General features: G+C 49.0%; 1 protein-coding gene across 3 annotated transcripts; it reads right to left on the bottom strand.

The window, feature by feature from the left end:
* Positions 1-678: 678 nt before the first annotated feature.
* WSB2 (WD repeat and SOCS box containing 2) lies at positions 679-13,278 on the bottom strand. 3 transcript variants are annotated; one of them, XM_077309127.1, is made up of 12 exons: positions 13,095-13,278; positions 9,101-9,272; positions 8,310-8,524; positions 7,774-7,908; positions 6,256-6,356; positions 4,996-5,168; positions 4,138-4,251; positions 2,675-2,782; positions 1,701-1,803; positions 1,187-1,380; positions 1,074-1,103; positions 679-960 (listed from the first exon to the last, which is right to left on the bottom strand). In XM_077309127.1, exons 1-12 carry the CDS (start codon positions 13,174-13,176, stop codon positions 927-929), a joined length of 1,461 nt encoding a protein of 486 aa, XP_077165242.1. In that variant the 5' UTR covers positions 13,177-13,278; the 3' UTR covers positions 679-926. The 3 variants fall into 3 exon arrangements, with proteins under 3 accessions (XP_077165242.1, XP_077165243.1, XP_077165244.1); XM_077309128.1 differs by lacking the exon at positions 1,074-1,103 and having other exon boundaries at positions 13,095-13,277; XM_077309129.1 differs by having other exon boundaries at positions 679-1,803; positions 13,095-13,272.
* Positions 13,279-14,568: the final 1,290 nt, after the last annotated feature.

Raw genomic sequence — 14,568 nt, 5'->3', positions numbered from 1 at the left:
CCTGAGGGCCCCTTCCCTTCCCACCCCCTCCAGGTCCATCACTGGCGATTTTGGGAGGGGGAGGTTGGGTTGACATGCCCGCATATGGACATATCACCCTGTAAAGACTTAACTTCGCTCTTGCAGATACCATAAACTGCCCTATTGCTCATGAAGATTTAAGGTTTCTTTAAAGGCAGAAGCCAAAATTTTATGTTTCTTTCATAGCTAAAAACTTGCCCTTCCTCCTGCTGGTGGGTCATGGCATGGCAAAAAGCACAGAAAAACAACCACTTCAGCCGAGATTACTGCTGCTTATAGCCAAGGTAGCTTAGCTCCCTTAACCGACCATGTTGGAGAGTTTATGGGCCTCTGAGATTCCTGGAACTATGAGCAAGCATGAGACATGCCAAATGAAACCGCTGCAGAATAAATGTTCTGTGACGATCTCGTTTGTCCTTCAACCTTGGCCGGGTGTTTACGGCTTTCAGGAAGATAGATTTCACGCGAAGAAGCTCTGAGGCCATCCTTCTTGTACTTTCTGCCACCCTGTTCTTTTTCACAGGTGTTCAGACAACAGCAGGGGTGTGAGTAAGCCCAGCCCACCCACCTCTTTGTTCACATTAGGCACTTCAAGGGCTCTGACTCCAGCCCATCTTATAAACTCTTCCCTTTATCACACAGCAAGAAAAAAAAGCAACCATTTTATCCATTTATTCTCCTCTTCCCCGTGCAAATGCAACAATTTTTAGCACCTTAAGTTTGCTGTTTGTGCCCCGATCCAGCTCCGGTAGTGTAAAAATAACATTTTTCCTGCACAAAAAGCTGCATGTCACACTGAAAGCACTGTAAAACAGGCGTGCCCATATTTGAAATGCACATCCCAATTTATATCCATGGTTCCTAAGCCCCAGCAAGCAACGCTCCCATCACTATTCCAAAAAAATTCAAGCTTCTTTCCTCGGTCCTTGTTTGCAAACCCTGTGGACAAACAGAGAGAAAAACTCCTTAATGTTACGTTTCCGTCGAAGCTTTGGCCTCATGACACATTCTATGGGAGCCTATGGCTTCAATTTCTTTTTAAAAGTACTCACTGACATCTTGAATTCACAGCTGCATCTATCCTGTTAAAACAAGGGCCGATTGTGACAGATATCTCAACTTCACTCCCCGCCCCGAAGGAGAAAGCTGCCCCATAATGACCTACCAAGTCCTTGGGACCACATAAATATTTCTGGACAGAGTAGAGGCTGCTCTTATTCTGAGCCCAACAACCAGCGTTCTGAGGTATGGATTTCGGTAAAGGCCACTTAAGTATTTTGAACAAGCAAGGATCTTCTGTCCCGTCTCTTCGGCCGCAGGGGCAGATTCAGAGTTGCCTTCCCTCCGGGCAGGAAAGACCTGGAATGGCATTTTGCTCGCTGTTGGTTAACACCAGTGGAAGAATAGTCCTCTGATTTTCTTTTCCCTACGCCCAAGAGTTAACATCCCAAGTCAAATGCATTGGAAGACAGACAGCTCTCCCTTGGTGCCAAAACAAGTCCATAGTAAACAACACAGATCCTTTCCCAGCACTTTGCTTATCCCACCCTTCGGCACCACGCAAGGCAAAAGAAGCCCGTTGTCCTGTTCAGTCTCGCCAAGCAGGGAGCCTCTGGGCTTCACAAAGTCCGGTAAGTGAGGAACTCTTTCACCTTCTTGGGGATGGGCAGTGCTAGCACCTGGTAAGTGGAGAGGAAGCGCCGAATGGATTTGCGACACAGGTGCCTGAGGGAGGAGAGGGCCTGGGGGGCTGTCCAAAACTGGACGTGGCCATCTCTTGTCCTGCAAGAGAGGAGAGAAGGGGAGGGAGGGATACAGAAGGGAGTGATGAAACCAAAATTGAATTCATGCTGGCTTAGACTACTGCAGTTGCAGGAATATCCCTCTTACTGCACCCAGTGAAGGATCTTTTTCTTAACCTGTTATTCAAACTGGTTCGTGATCATGAGAATATAAGAGCAGCCATATTGGATCATGCCAGCAACCCATGGAAGTCCAACATTTGGGTGCCCTCAGGAGGTCCACCGGTAGGGCTGGAACTCCAGGGGCCCTCTCACTGCTGGTCTCCAAGCACCAAAATACAGAACATCTCTACAAGGAATCCTTTTTACCTCCTACTGTTCTTGTTACTTAGTTAAGTAACTGCAGGACTTTTTAAAATACATTTTTGTACCTTTCTTGGAGCCTCTTGTGGCGCAGAGTGGTAAGGCAGCAGACATGCAGTCTGAAGCTCTGCCCATGAGGCTGGGAGTTCGATCCCAGCAGCTGGCTCAAGGTCAACTCAGCCTCCCATCCTTCCGAGGTCGGTAAAATGAGTACCCAGCTTGCTGGGGGGGAAACGGTAATGACTGGGGAAGGCACTGGCAAACCACCCCGTATTGAGTCTGCCATGAAAACACTAGAGGGCGTCACCCCAAGGGTCAGACGTGACCCGGTGCTTGCATAGGGGATACCTTTACCTTTCTTAACCCGCAGCATACATTTTATCTGAGCTTCCAGGATTGTAGTTTTAAACATTCTCCAAGCTTCCTGAAGGATGTGACCCTCCTTCCCTTCCTTCTTTACAATCCCCCTCACTTGAGCAGCAGTTTTAAGGACGATGTGCTTCTTTCCGTAGCGGAAGAAGTAGTGGGGCCGGTTGCCCGGATCATACCCTGTCGCGATGATTCCGCCGTGAGGGAAATACGTGCAGCAGAGCCCGTTCTTCACAGGGGCAAAAGAAACGGGGCTCCCCAGCTCCAAGGCCCAGATCCTCAGCAGCCTAAAGAGACAAAGGAGGATAGAGAGACGCCATTTTAAGATATCCAGAGACAGCAAAATGCGTGAAATCCGGGGACTGCTCCGGCCACCCAAGCTTCAGTTCTTACACTGTACTCCTGATCTGTGATAAGGTTAAAAACAAAACCTTTAGAATTCCTCTTTTGTTTATCCTTGCGACCAGCAAGGAAGCCAACCGTTCTTATTTCCATTTTACGAATGAAGAAACGGGCATCGTGGTAGTGAAGGAGCCGAAGTTTCAAACCAGTGCTCATCAAGCCAGTTTCTTCCCCCGCTCCCCATGGACATTTTACTTTTGAAAACCTGTTCTGATTTCCGTTTTACAAATGAGGCGACCTGAGGCACTGTGGTACTGAAGGAGTCCCAAGTTTGGACCCAGTGTGCTCAAATCAAGCCCGTTCTCCCCTCTCCCCCCTGGATAACACTTTCCTCTTGAATATCTGCCAATTCATGGAAAGCTTGCTGGGTAATCTTGAGTTAGCCTGAAATCCTCAGCTTTAATCTACCTCACAGGAACGTTGTAAAGATGAAACAAAGGAAATTATGGGTACTGTTTTCTGGTCCCCAAACAAACCCTGCAAGCATCGGGAGGCCCATGGCTCAGCAACAGAGAATCTGCTTTACACCCAAAGGTGCCGGGTTCAGTTCCCCACACCTCCCATGGAAATGCTCAGGCAGTAGGAGATACAAAAGGCTTAGACCATGCAGAGCCCCTGCCAGTTAGAACACACAATATTGACCTTGGCAGACCAATGGTTGGGCCTACCTAGTATAGAAGCAGCTTTCTGCGTTCAAGCATTTCATTTCTCCCATTTCACGGAGTTCAGTTTTAGCTGCCAACCAGGAAGCCCCTGACTCACAAGGAGCTTCTCGCCCAATTCACACATGGAGAGGAACGAGGTCATGGAACGGCCTGTTCCACTTCAGACTCCAGGTGGAAGGTTCCATTTTAGAATGCTCCCTACAAGCGGAAAACTAGCTCCACACGAGACAGCAGGAGGTAGAACTCTTCTGCCTATTCTGCAACTTTTCTAGCTGCGTGGAGTTTTGAGGTTACACAAAGCAACACGCAAAGCTGAAAGATGCCAACTGCAAGTGTGTCCCTCCCATTCTACTGTCTCATTCTCCTGTAAACACAGAACTAAATGTAGCAAAAGCTCCAGGAGCCAAACCTAAATTACTGAACAGGGCTGCTTCCAAGCAAAGGATTTCCACCAATTGAGCACAGGCATCTCAGAGGAGAAGACCAGCTAAGTCGCTCCGCCTCTCCCCTGAGCTTAGAAAAGGGTCCGTAAAGTGTATTTTGTGAGCGTTTTGCTCATCCTTTGCAGCTCCCACCTGTCATCGGCCACCGTTGCAAGGTAAAGTCCTTCGGGGGAGAAGCATACGGACCGCAAGGAGCTGGCGTGGTAGTCACTGTTGTGGTCCAGCGTGGACTGCAACGGAATGTGGCTGTAGAGAAAGAGGAGAGCGATCAGATCCCTTCCAACCCATCAAAACATCCCTCCGGATCAAAGAGCCGCCTGGCCCAGCAGCGTGATGCTACTGGGAACGGCCAAAGGCAAGGCAAATGTGAAAGCCACATTTGTCTTCTGCTCAGTGTAGGGCAGAGGCATGGCTCAGCAGTAGAGCATCTGCCTTATACACAGGAGGCCCAGGGTTCAATCCCCGGCAACCCCAGTGAAATGATCAGGTAGGAGGAAACGTGAAGATCTCCTGTACTTTTGGAACTAAGAGAGCCAAATTTGAGATGAACATCAGGGCTCCTGGTCCCATGAAGACAGCTGTGTGATGGAAGAGGCCCAGTTCTGCTTAGCAAGTGCAGCTGAAGCCTTCTAAACACGCCTGAACTCTTATTTGAAGACACGTAAAAGGGACACATTTCCTGCCACGACGTGAAGCTTTCTACTTAAATCCAGGCGCAAAGAGGGCCTAGCTGTGACACTTTGGGGGGGGGGATTCCTGCTCAGATCTCCCTCCCCTTCCTCTTTCAAGAAACTCTGGGGGAAAGAGTAAGCAGAGAGATGCTCAAGTTCTTTGATCCAATCGCACAGGAATCAAAGAACTTGAGCATCTCTGATTTACAGTTCAAACGGCCTTAGGGGAAAACCGGAAGGGCACCCCAAAGGCAACCAGGAGGGGTTGCCCGCGATTCCACCACCTCCCCAGACCTAGAGGGCCGCTGCCTCCCTTTACCAGAGGGATCTCATCTGCTCCCCTGTGCAGGGGTCCCAGAGGATCACAGAGGCGTCGTAAGAGGCAGTGGCAAGGAGCGCTGAATCTGGAGAGAAGTCACACGAGACCACACAGCCCTGGTGCCCCTCCAGCTTCCGCAGCAGGCGGTAGGAGTGCATGTTCCACAGGAGGGCCTGCAGAGGAGAAAGAGGGAGGGGGAAATCAAAGGTTAGATCGGAAGAGAACCTGGCCTTTGGGCTGAACCGGGGGGGGGGGTAGGGGGTGGAGTGTTTAAAATCTTTTAGGGTATTGATCGCCGTCTGCTCGGTTTCTGATAAGGGCTGTTTTTATGGGGGGTTTATGGAAACTTATTGTTTTATACTTGTAAACCGCTGCGAGACTTTCCGAGAGCAGCGGTATAAAAATTGAAAAATAAATAAAGCTGTGAATTGGAGGGAGGTGGTTAAAAGATTGAAACAGCCGGAGGCAGAAGTCCTTCCCGTCTACCTGTTACTTGAGTTGCTTTTGCCAGAGAGGCCGGGGATCGAACCTGTGACTGCCTGCACGTGAGGCAGGTGCTCCACCAGTGCCTTCCCTGTTGCGTGGTGAACTTAGCAAGCTGCCCCATGTACCGAGTCAAGGCATTGGCCTTTCTAACTCAGCACTGTCTCGTTTGATTGGTGGTGGCTCACCAGGTCCTTCTCTCCAAACACCTGCCATGCATGAACTATTGTCCCCGGGACATTTTTCAGCCCTGGCCCCAGGACATTTTTTAGCCCTGTTGGAATGAGCTCCCGGAAGAACTAAGGGCCCTGTCGGTGTTTTCAGCTTTCCGCAGGGCAAGTAAGATGGAGCTCTTCCGCCAGGCGTATGGTTGAGGCCAGGTTAAGGTCCCGGAATTACCATCAGGGGAGCCCCTGGACTGGATGAGATCAGGAACCTCGCTCCTAAGGAAAGAGCTCCAGACAGCTAGCTGGATGGGGGGAGGGGAGAGGGGAGGAGATGGGGAGTTAACGAATAGCCATCTTTTAATGTGTTTAATGTGTTGGGGGTTTTAAGGGTTCTATGTTTTACTATTCTGTTGTAAACCACTGTGAGTCTTTGAGAGCAGTGGTATATAAATCATCAAAGAATAAATAAATATATTAATATAGGTGCCAGAAACCGCCCGTGGGGCCTTCCACATGCGCTTCTGTAACCAAGCCAAAACCTCCCCCAATTAAATTTCCCAGCCACCTGCTGCTCCTTTCCCACCACCTTCCTATGGCAGGCAAGACTCACCGACTTCTCTCCGGCCGCTGAACACAACATGTGGCCGTCGGGGGAGATGCAGCAGCAATAGACCCACTGCACGTGGCCCGACAGTACCTGGAGCTGTTTCCCTGGAGACAAATGAGGCAAGAGAGCATTGGAACAAATTTGCCGTTGGATCCTGCAGGAAGACGTGTCCCCTTTTTGCAAAGGAGCGCATGGTGGGATTGGTTTTACTGATCGCTGTAACTGAGCATCCAGAAATAAATTTATATGTTTATATCCTAGTCAAACAAGGAAGTTTATAATGTCCCTATTATAGGTTTATAATGTCCCTATTATAATGATATATATGTTCCCCATATATTATGCCGATTTTAACATTCTCAAGGAATATCAGAACAATTTACCTCCTCCAGCTCCTCTATAAGGTAACAAAATTTTGGTTAACGCCATAGGAAATACAAAGGCAGATGGTTGGGTCTTCAAATAACTGAAGCACATGCAGGGATTTTAGGATTATAACGGCACATCCCAATTCTTTTGGTTGGCCTTGGTGTTGTACTTGGTAGCTTTTATTGTTGTTATTCTTTTTGAGTTGATCTGGAAGCCAGTAAACAGAACTGAATTACTTCTACCCTGCCGTTCTCTCCAGTGGGAACCAAAGTGGCTTAGAACAGCTTTTCTCCACTTTTTTTACCACCGAGAAACCCCTGAAACGTTCTTCAGGCTTTGATAAACCCCAGAAGGGGTGTGATTGTGGAGAATGGGGTTGGGAAGCAGAGCTATCGACACACCTCCCCTTCCTACCCCTCCAGGCCTCTCACTGGCCGTTTTGGGAGCAAGGAGGGCAGGCCGACATGACCATATATGTTCACGTCACCTGATAAATATTTAACTAAAAAAATTAATGAACTCCCACCCATTCAGGAAACCCTTCCAGGGCCATCAAGATACTGCAGAATTTCACGAAACCCTGGCTTTGAACCTTTCCCCCCATTTTATCCTCCCAACAACCACCCTGTGAGGTAGGATGAGCTGACAGTGACTGGCCTAAGATCATCCAGTGGTTCTGTGGCAGAGTGGAGAGTCAAATCCAGCTTTTTCCAGATGTTCGTCTGACATATTGGCCTCTACACCGGGTTGATTCTACACATGTTCTAATGTGACCCTCTGCCAAATACCCTCCTGTCAACCTAGGGCTGATTTGCAGTGGACCACCCCTGAGATGAATCTGTCCCCTAATTTCATCTGGCCCAAGAGGACTTTCCTGGTATGGCTGCAAGATTTGGGGTCTGCTGCCCTATATGCCCTTAAAGAGTTTTTTGCTTCTCCTTCCTGAAGCATCTTCAAAACCATTTCTCTTGCACAGTTCCAATAAGGTTTCTTCCACAAGTCAGCAAACGAGGAAAATTCTCATAAGGCTGAATTCTCATAAGACCCGTAACTTGGACTCATCACAGGCCAACTGCCTCCTTTTCAGGAGTCATACACTGTCTAAAATGTACACTTCTTTGTCGTTTAAGATTCATTTAAGAAGAAACATACCGTTCTTGCTCAAGTCCCAGACTCGCAGGGTCTTGTCTCGGGAAGCAGAGACAAGGATGGTGCAGCTGTCTCCGGGGGCAAAGCTCAAGTCCCTCACGACATCCAGGTGCCCCGAAAGGTTGAATAACAGACTCCCTACAAACAGCAGGATGCAGGTTTAAGGCAGAAGAGCCAGTAGGGTTTGGGGAAATGTGGCTGGCAAATAGGGTGGGTAGGGGCTGAATCACTTCTTCACAGCTACAGAAAAGACTATTTATTTGATTTATATCCCGCCACTCTCCATGGACTCGTGGTGGGTTACACAGAACGTATTCAGAGCATTTTTTATCCTGCCTTTTCCTCCGAGGAGCGGCGGATCCCCACCTCCCTTCAGTTTACCCACACAGCAATCCTGCGAGGCAGGTTCTGCCAAGAGAGTGTGACTGGCCCAAAGGCAACCAGTAAGCTTCATGGCGGGTAGGATTTGAACCCGGGTCTCCCTGGTCCTAGTCCAAAATGTTAACCCTCGCACCACGTTGGGTTTCTTAAACAAATACCTGTCTCCACCTGCCAGACTTTAATCTGCCCATCGTTGAGCCCCGTGGCAAGAACCAAGCAGGGCACTTGCTTTCTGGAGTTGGAAGGGAGCCATGGGCTGAAGGCCAGGCCCCAGACAATCTGCCCACACTCCAAGGTCTTCTCCTTGGCCCCTCCTCGACCCCTTGCATCAGCTTTGGTACAGTGGCTCTTGCGTTCCCAGGTCTTGCAGCTCCTGTGGGGAGAGATGGAAAGGGGGAGGCATGTCAAGGAGTTAGAAGGGGAGAGGAATGGGAAGGTGACTGTAAGCTGCTTTGAGCCTTCTTCGGGTAGGGAAAAGCGGCATATAAGAACCAACTCTTCTTCTTCTTCCTTCTCCCATTCAATAGTCCCATTCAGGCTTAAGGGGGCCTATCACCTATCACCAGGGATTGAACCTGGAACCTTCGACATGCCAAGTTAATTTTCTACCACTAAGCCACAGTCTACCGAAATCTATTCTGGTCCATAGGGCAGGCCAAGCTTTGCAGGAACAAAATCTAATGGGATTTACACGATTCGAGTGAAAGCCATATTGAATCAAACTCAAATAATGAATTAAAAAACAAAACTGGTGACCCCTCCTTGCCATAATCTGCTACCAGAAAACCTGCAGCTGGAGACGCCAGGGATTGGGCCTGAAATGTTAAGCATGCAAAGTACATGTGTGGCCACCAAGTCTTCCTGGTACCACTGTGATGATCTTCTTTGGGTCAGGTCAATCTGGGTGTGGATCTCAATGTCCGGGAGGAGCATTCCCCGGGATACTCACTGCTCAGACTCCTCCAAAGGCCAAGGGAGTAGCTTGACAACGCAGTGGCCCTGGGACCAAGCAAACCAAGCCCCATCCGGGGAGAAGGCCACGCTCCACGTCTCACAAGTCGACTTCCAGTAGAATGGCTGAGGCTGCCCAGGTTTCAGTTCTGCCACTAGGAGGGGCTCACCTGGAAGAGAATAGGGTTTTGAGTGTCCTGCATAGTGCAGGGGGTTGGACTAGATGACCCAGGGAGCCCCTTCCAACTCTATGATTCTAGGAGACAAATGTTTTCCGGACTGATGGGCACTCAGTCAAGTTAGGACAACGGACAGCCAAAGTCACCTGCGAGGTAGGCAAGGGAAAAGCTGGTTCAGCTTGGGTTGCCTTTAGACTCAAGGCTCAAAACCAGCTTGCAGGTCAATTGATTTCCCCCAAATTTCCAAGGATATTGGCTTGCTTATAGATTGTGCAGATAAATCTTAAGCAGATTGAAAGTGGGTGGGCAGAAGGGACAGTGTCTGAGCTTGGCTCTTTTGGCCCTTTCATGCATGCCCAGGGAAATGCTGATAGCCACTTTAAAGTCAGAAGGGAAACTTCTTCCAGACTGGCCAGGGATTCTGGGTTTTGCGGGGAGGGGGAGGTTTTTTTGGGGGGGGGATCTGGGCATGGAATTGGGGTCACTGTGGGTGGACAGGTAGTTGTGAATGTCCTTCATTCTGCAGGGGGTTGGACTAGATGACCCTGAAGTTCCCTTCCAACTCTATGATTCTAAATCCCATTTTTAGTCTTGCTTTTCTTCCAAAGACCTGATTGCTGCTCACATGGATTTCCCCCTCTTCCATTTTATCTCCATGTCAACCCTGTGAGGTAGTCCAGGGCAATGGAGAGACCCAGGGTCACACAGAAAGCTTCATTGAAGAGTGAAGACTTGAATCCAGATCTCCCCTCTCTAAGATACAGTTGGAGAGTCATTTCAAAGCCAAATCATAAACAACAGAGGCTGGTCATGTTTCTTGCTAATCTGGTGTCTGCTTTTAACAATTTTCCCATATTCTGATTTGATTCCAATTCACTATCAACCTGATGGGGAAGCAGCAAACAAACCATATAAAAATTACTGGAGCAGGGGATCTGGATTCACAAATACACACATCTCCCCTAGCAGATTTGAACTGCACACACAGGAAATCCTAATCACTGACCTTATACATTACATGCAAGGAAGCTTTTAGTTGGCAAATGGCTAAAACGGGTCGCCGAAACTAAACAGTAGAGCGAGGGGAGTTTCCAGAGCACAAATGTGAGACCAGCATGGGACAACTGGAATACTGAATTGAATAATTAAAATACCTGCACTGCAAGTTTAAAACAGCTGCTGAATCCAACTAGCAGCTTAGCAGTACTTCAAAGCAAATCACACAATAGGAGATTTGTCACTTCTCCCCCTTATATTTTTAAAACTATCTTAATTTAGCACCTGTGGTGTGAAAAGAGTCCCCGAGTCCCAATTAAATCCAATTTGAATTGAATTAAATTTAAACAGCGTAAATTTGTCCTATCACTTCAACTACAGCAGAGAAAGAGAGAGTGCACGAAAGAAAGAAAGAAAGAAAGAAAGAAAGAAAGAAAGAAAGAAAGAAAGAAAGAAAGAAAGAAAGAAAGAAAGAAAGAAAGAATTTCTTAGTGTAAGTTCCGAAATCCAGAAGAAGTGCTGTGTTGTATATTTCTGATGCATCCAGACTATATGTTAAATACCAGAATTTATCCCGGTATAGGCAAAATAAAAAATTTTAGGCTACTACTGTGGTGAGGTCACCCGCAGTACAAGGCTGGAAAAAACAGAATTGACCACATACGTCTGAATGGATAGATAAGAGAGGAGTAATGTGTAAGATGGCAAAACTTACTAGTTTAGTTAATCAAAAGCCAGTTGACGAATGTAGAGAAAACTGGTGTTTTTACATGGACTAGGTAATCAAATTGATAATTTCAGTGTACCCAGTTAAGATGTAAAATTGAAGACAAAAGGTAGAAGGGTCAAATTCTATTAACTCTGTGGTTTTCATCCTTCCTAATGTCATTACCATTTAAGACAGTTCCTCATGTTGTGGTGACCCCCAACCATAAAATTATGCAAGTGATCTTTCACAGACATTAAAGATCCATTGTTCAGGATTGTATATAAATTGCGTTTTCCCCCCGAAGTTTTTCAGTTCAGTTCTACACGCACACCCTGCCGTGACCCCTGTGAAAAGGTTGTTTGACCCCCAAACGGGTCCCGACCCCCATGTGGAGAACCACTGTATCAACTGATGTATATTGTAATTCTTGTTTTCCTATAAAGGTAAAGGTATCCTCTGTACAAGCACCGGGTCATGTCTGACCCTTGGGGTGATGCCCTCTAGCTTTTTCTTGGCAGACTCAATACAGGGTGGTTTGCCAGTGCCTTCCCCAGTCATTACCATTTTTCCTATCAATGTTTTCCTATATGTTTTCTTATTGTTTGTCTTTTTGAAATACCAATAAAATCATTTAAAAAAATACAGTGCATTGAAAGGGCATGTTCCAAGGGGTGCCCAGAACTCATTTCATTTTGAGTGGAAAATTAACAGGAGCCCAGTGGCAATTTATAAACCAGGCTTTCTCAACCAGGGTTTCCTGACATCCTGGGGTTTCCGGACAGCCCTGGAAGGGTTTCCTGAATGGGTGGGAGTTAATTAATTTTAAATATAATTTTTTTTACTTGTTAAATGTTTATCGGCTAATATGGCCATATGTGGCCAATGATGGGCCTGGACAGGGTGGGAAGAGAAGCCGCCTCAGGTGGGCACGTCCATAGCTCTGCTTCCTAATCCCAGCCCCATTCTGCACACATCAGATAATGCACTTTCAACGCATTTTAGAAGTAGATTTTCCCGTTCTGCATTGGAAAATTAAGCTGCAAAAGGACATTGAAAGTGCATTATCCCATGTGTACAATTCTGCACTATGGCACTACTTCTTGGGTTTCTGGAGACCTGAAGGATATTTCGGGGGCTCTCAAAAGGGTTTTTTCTTTTAAGTTAAGAGGCAGGAACTTTTTTTGCCCCAGCAGATACAGTAAGCCAGTGGTTCTCAACCTGGTGGTTGGGACCCCTTTGGGGGTCGAACGACCCTTTCACACGGGTTGTGGCAGAGCAAGCAGCTTGGCTGGGGGGGGGCATCTACACAACAGCCTTGCAGGGTAGATCGAGATATGTTCGTCTGTTTGGAGCAGTGGAAAAGAGAGAGATCGGCATGGTAGGACAAGATGCAGAACTGGACTGAGAAACCCCAGAAGAAGAAGAAAATTCTATACAATCATGAACCATGGATCTTTACACCATTGGTCAATTTTGGTTTAATTTCCATGAAATTACATGCATCATTTGATGGTTGGGGGTCACCGCAACATGAGGAACTGTATTAAAAGGTCACGGCAATAGGAAGGTTGAGAACCACTGCAATAAGCGGATTCACCCTGAACAGCTAGTTCCCCTCCTCCAGTTACTTTATCCAGCGGGTCTTAGGCTTGTCCGAAGGCAGGAACCCAAGAGAAGAAGAGCGCAGAGACCAGCGCTGCCTGCGCTGCGAAGCAAGTGGCAACGATGCGCAGTGCAAATCGAACCAGCGCAAAGAGGAAGCTCGTGGGAACTCAGCCATCCCGGCCGAGGGGAAAGGAGGGACCGGAGGTCTGACTAAGGCCGTCGCTGTGACAGGGAGATCAGCCCAGGACGACAGATCTAACTGGATCTCCACTGAAATCTGAGTCCAAGGGCACCTTGAAGCCCAAGCTAGCTTTGGTGGTCTTCAAGGTGCGGCTGGACTCAGGCTCCGTTGCGCGACTCCAGACCAAAGCTGGAGTAGATCTGCGGCACTCGCAGCCTCCTATCCCGAAGAAAGAGCGCACGGGCAGGAGAGGAAGGAAGCCATGCAAAGCAATGCAATGCAATGCAATGCAATGCAAAGTCAAGCCCTGCAGGTCGCTCACCGTCCGTCGCGTCCTCCTCCTCCTCCTCCTCCTTCCCGCCGAGCGGGCGGCGCCGACGAAGGTCCCCCGGAGGCGCCTCCATCCGGCTCGCCCCCGGCCCGGCCGAGGTTTGTGCTGCGAGCCCCGGCGTCGCTTCCTCTTCCCGGGCCTGGCCGGATCCAGTCACATGACGAGGCAGCCGGGGGAGGGGCCCGGGGCGGGGACGGGGCGGCCGCCCGGGTAGGATCGCGGCCCGGTAGGGGCGCTGCTGGCTTCACTCCGCCGTAGCCGCTTTGCGCCCTGGGCGCATCGCCGCGCCAGGATGGGGCGCTGCACTCTCGACGCTCCCCGCCCAGAGGAACTGACTCGCTTAGGGTTTTTTTCTTTGGGGGGGGGGGATATTGTTCTATCCCGCCCCCTTTCCCAGGGAGCTCAGGGCGGGGGGCGCCCGTCACTTTCCCCTTCCCGAGGGGATCTTATGGGGCAGGGACCTGGGGATCTCCCGGTTTTACAGAGATCAGTTTCCCTGGAGAAAACGGCTGCTGAGGAAACATTATCCTAATCCCGCCAACTCCTGGCTCCACCCCCAAAGTCTCCCGGGATTCCCCAGCCCAGAGCTGGCAACCTTGGGTGATGGAGGTCAGTTTCCCTGGAGAAGACAGCTGCTTGGGAGGGTGGGCTCCCATTCTATTCTTCTAATCCCGCCCATTCCTGGCTCCACCCCCAAAGCCTCCAGGGATTTCCCAATCCAGAGATGGCAACCCTGGGTGATGGAGGCCGGTTCGCCTGAAGGAAACTACTGCCTATTTTGCCCAGCCCCAGTTAATCACCCAGAGAGAAAAAACCTTTTTAATATTTTTACTGCAGAAGAAATATAGACACAAGAAAGTTCCCAGATCTGGGCCCAGAACAATCGGATTGCATATTGTTAAATACCTTTTCCTTGGAGGCTGGGAGAGATGATGCCCTTGCAGGATGAGCCAATAGCCTGGGATCTCTGCCTCCCCGCTCCACCTCCTGGGAACACCCTACAGTTGTTATGCCAGCCTTCCAGAAACTGCTGGCAGGGATCTGATTCTTTGCCTGGCGTCACTCCCAGCTTCCAAGGTTTACATATTGCCATGGCTTACTTGTGCCTTCTGGCCTCAGCACACAAGATAAGGCCGGCCTGACCCGCTCAAAACATTCCCTCCTCCGACTCATGGGGAAGCTACATCCTGGAGAGGAACAGATTGCTCTCTTGATAAGAGCCAAGCGTCAAACCAATATGCGGAACTATAGTCAATTTCTAACGACTCTATGATCAGCCAGAAGGTTGCAATCATTTTCTTTAACCCCGGGCCATCCATCACTTGAGAGGGTGGATGCCATAGCAATATACCCCAATGAGATCTCTCCCTGCTTCATATCCCACCCACTCCTGGCTCCACCCCCAAAGTCTCCAGGTTTTTCCCAACCCAGGGCTGGCAACCCTGGGTGATGGAGCTGTTCCCCT

The sequence above is a fragment of the Paroedura picta genome, chromosome 13, assembly GCF_049243985.1.
Source record: "Paroedura picta isolate Pp20150507F chromosome 13, Ppicta_v3.0, whole genome shotgun sequence".
In the NCBI taxonomy this organism is placed as follows: Eukaryota; Metazoa; Chordata; class Lepidosauria; order Squamata; family Gekkonidae; genus Paroedura; species Paroedura picta.
This window is presented reverse-complemented; position numbering and strand designations above follow the sequence as displayed.

Bases quoted from the DNA above. Each gene is read 5' to 3' on its own strand.
- WSB2 (XM_077309127.1), bottom strand. From the start codon at position 13,176: ATGGAGGCGCCTCCGGGGGACCTTCGTCGGCGCCGCCCGCTCGGCGGG. The intron at 7,909-8,309 runs GTATTTGTTTAA...TGCTGTTTGTAG, and splicing joins AGTCTGGCAGGTGGAGACAG to GGAGTCTGTTATTCAACCTT. The intron at 2,783-4,137 runs GTGGGAGCTGCA...TTGTCTCTTTAG, and splicing joins GCAACGGTGGCCGATGACAG to GCTGCTGAGGATCTGGGCCT.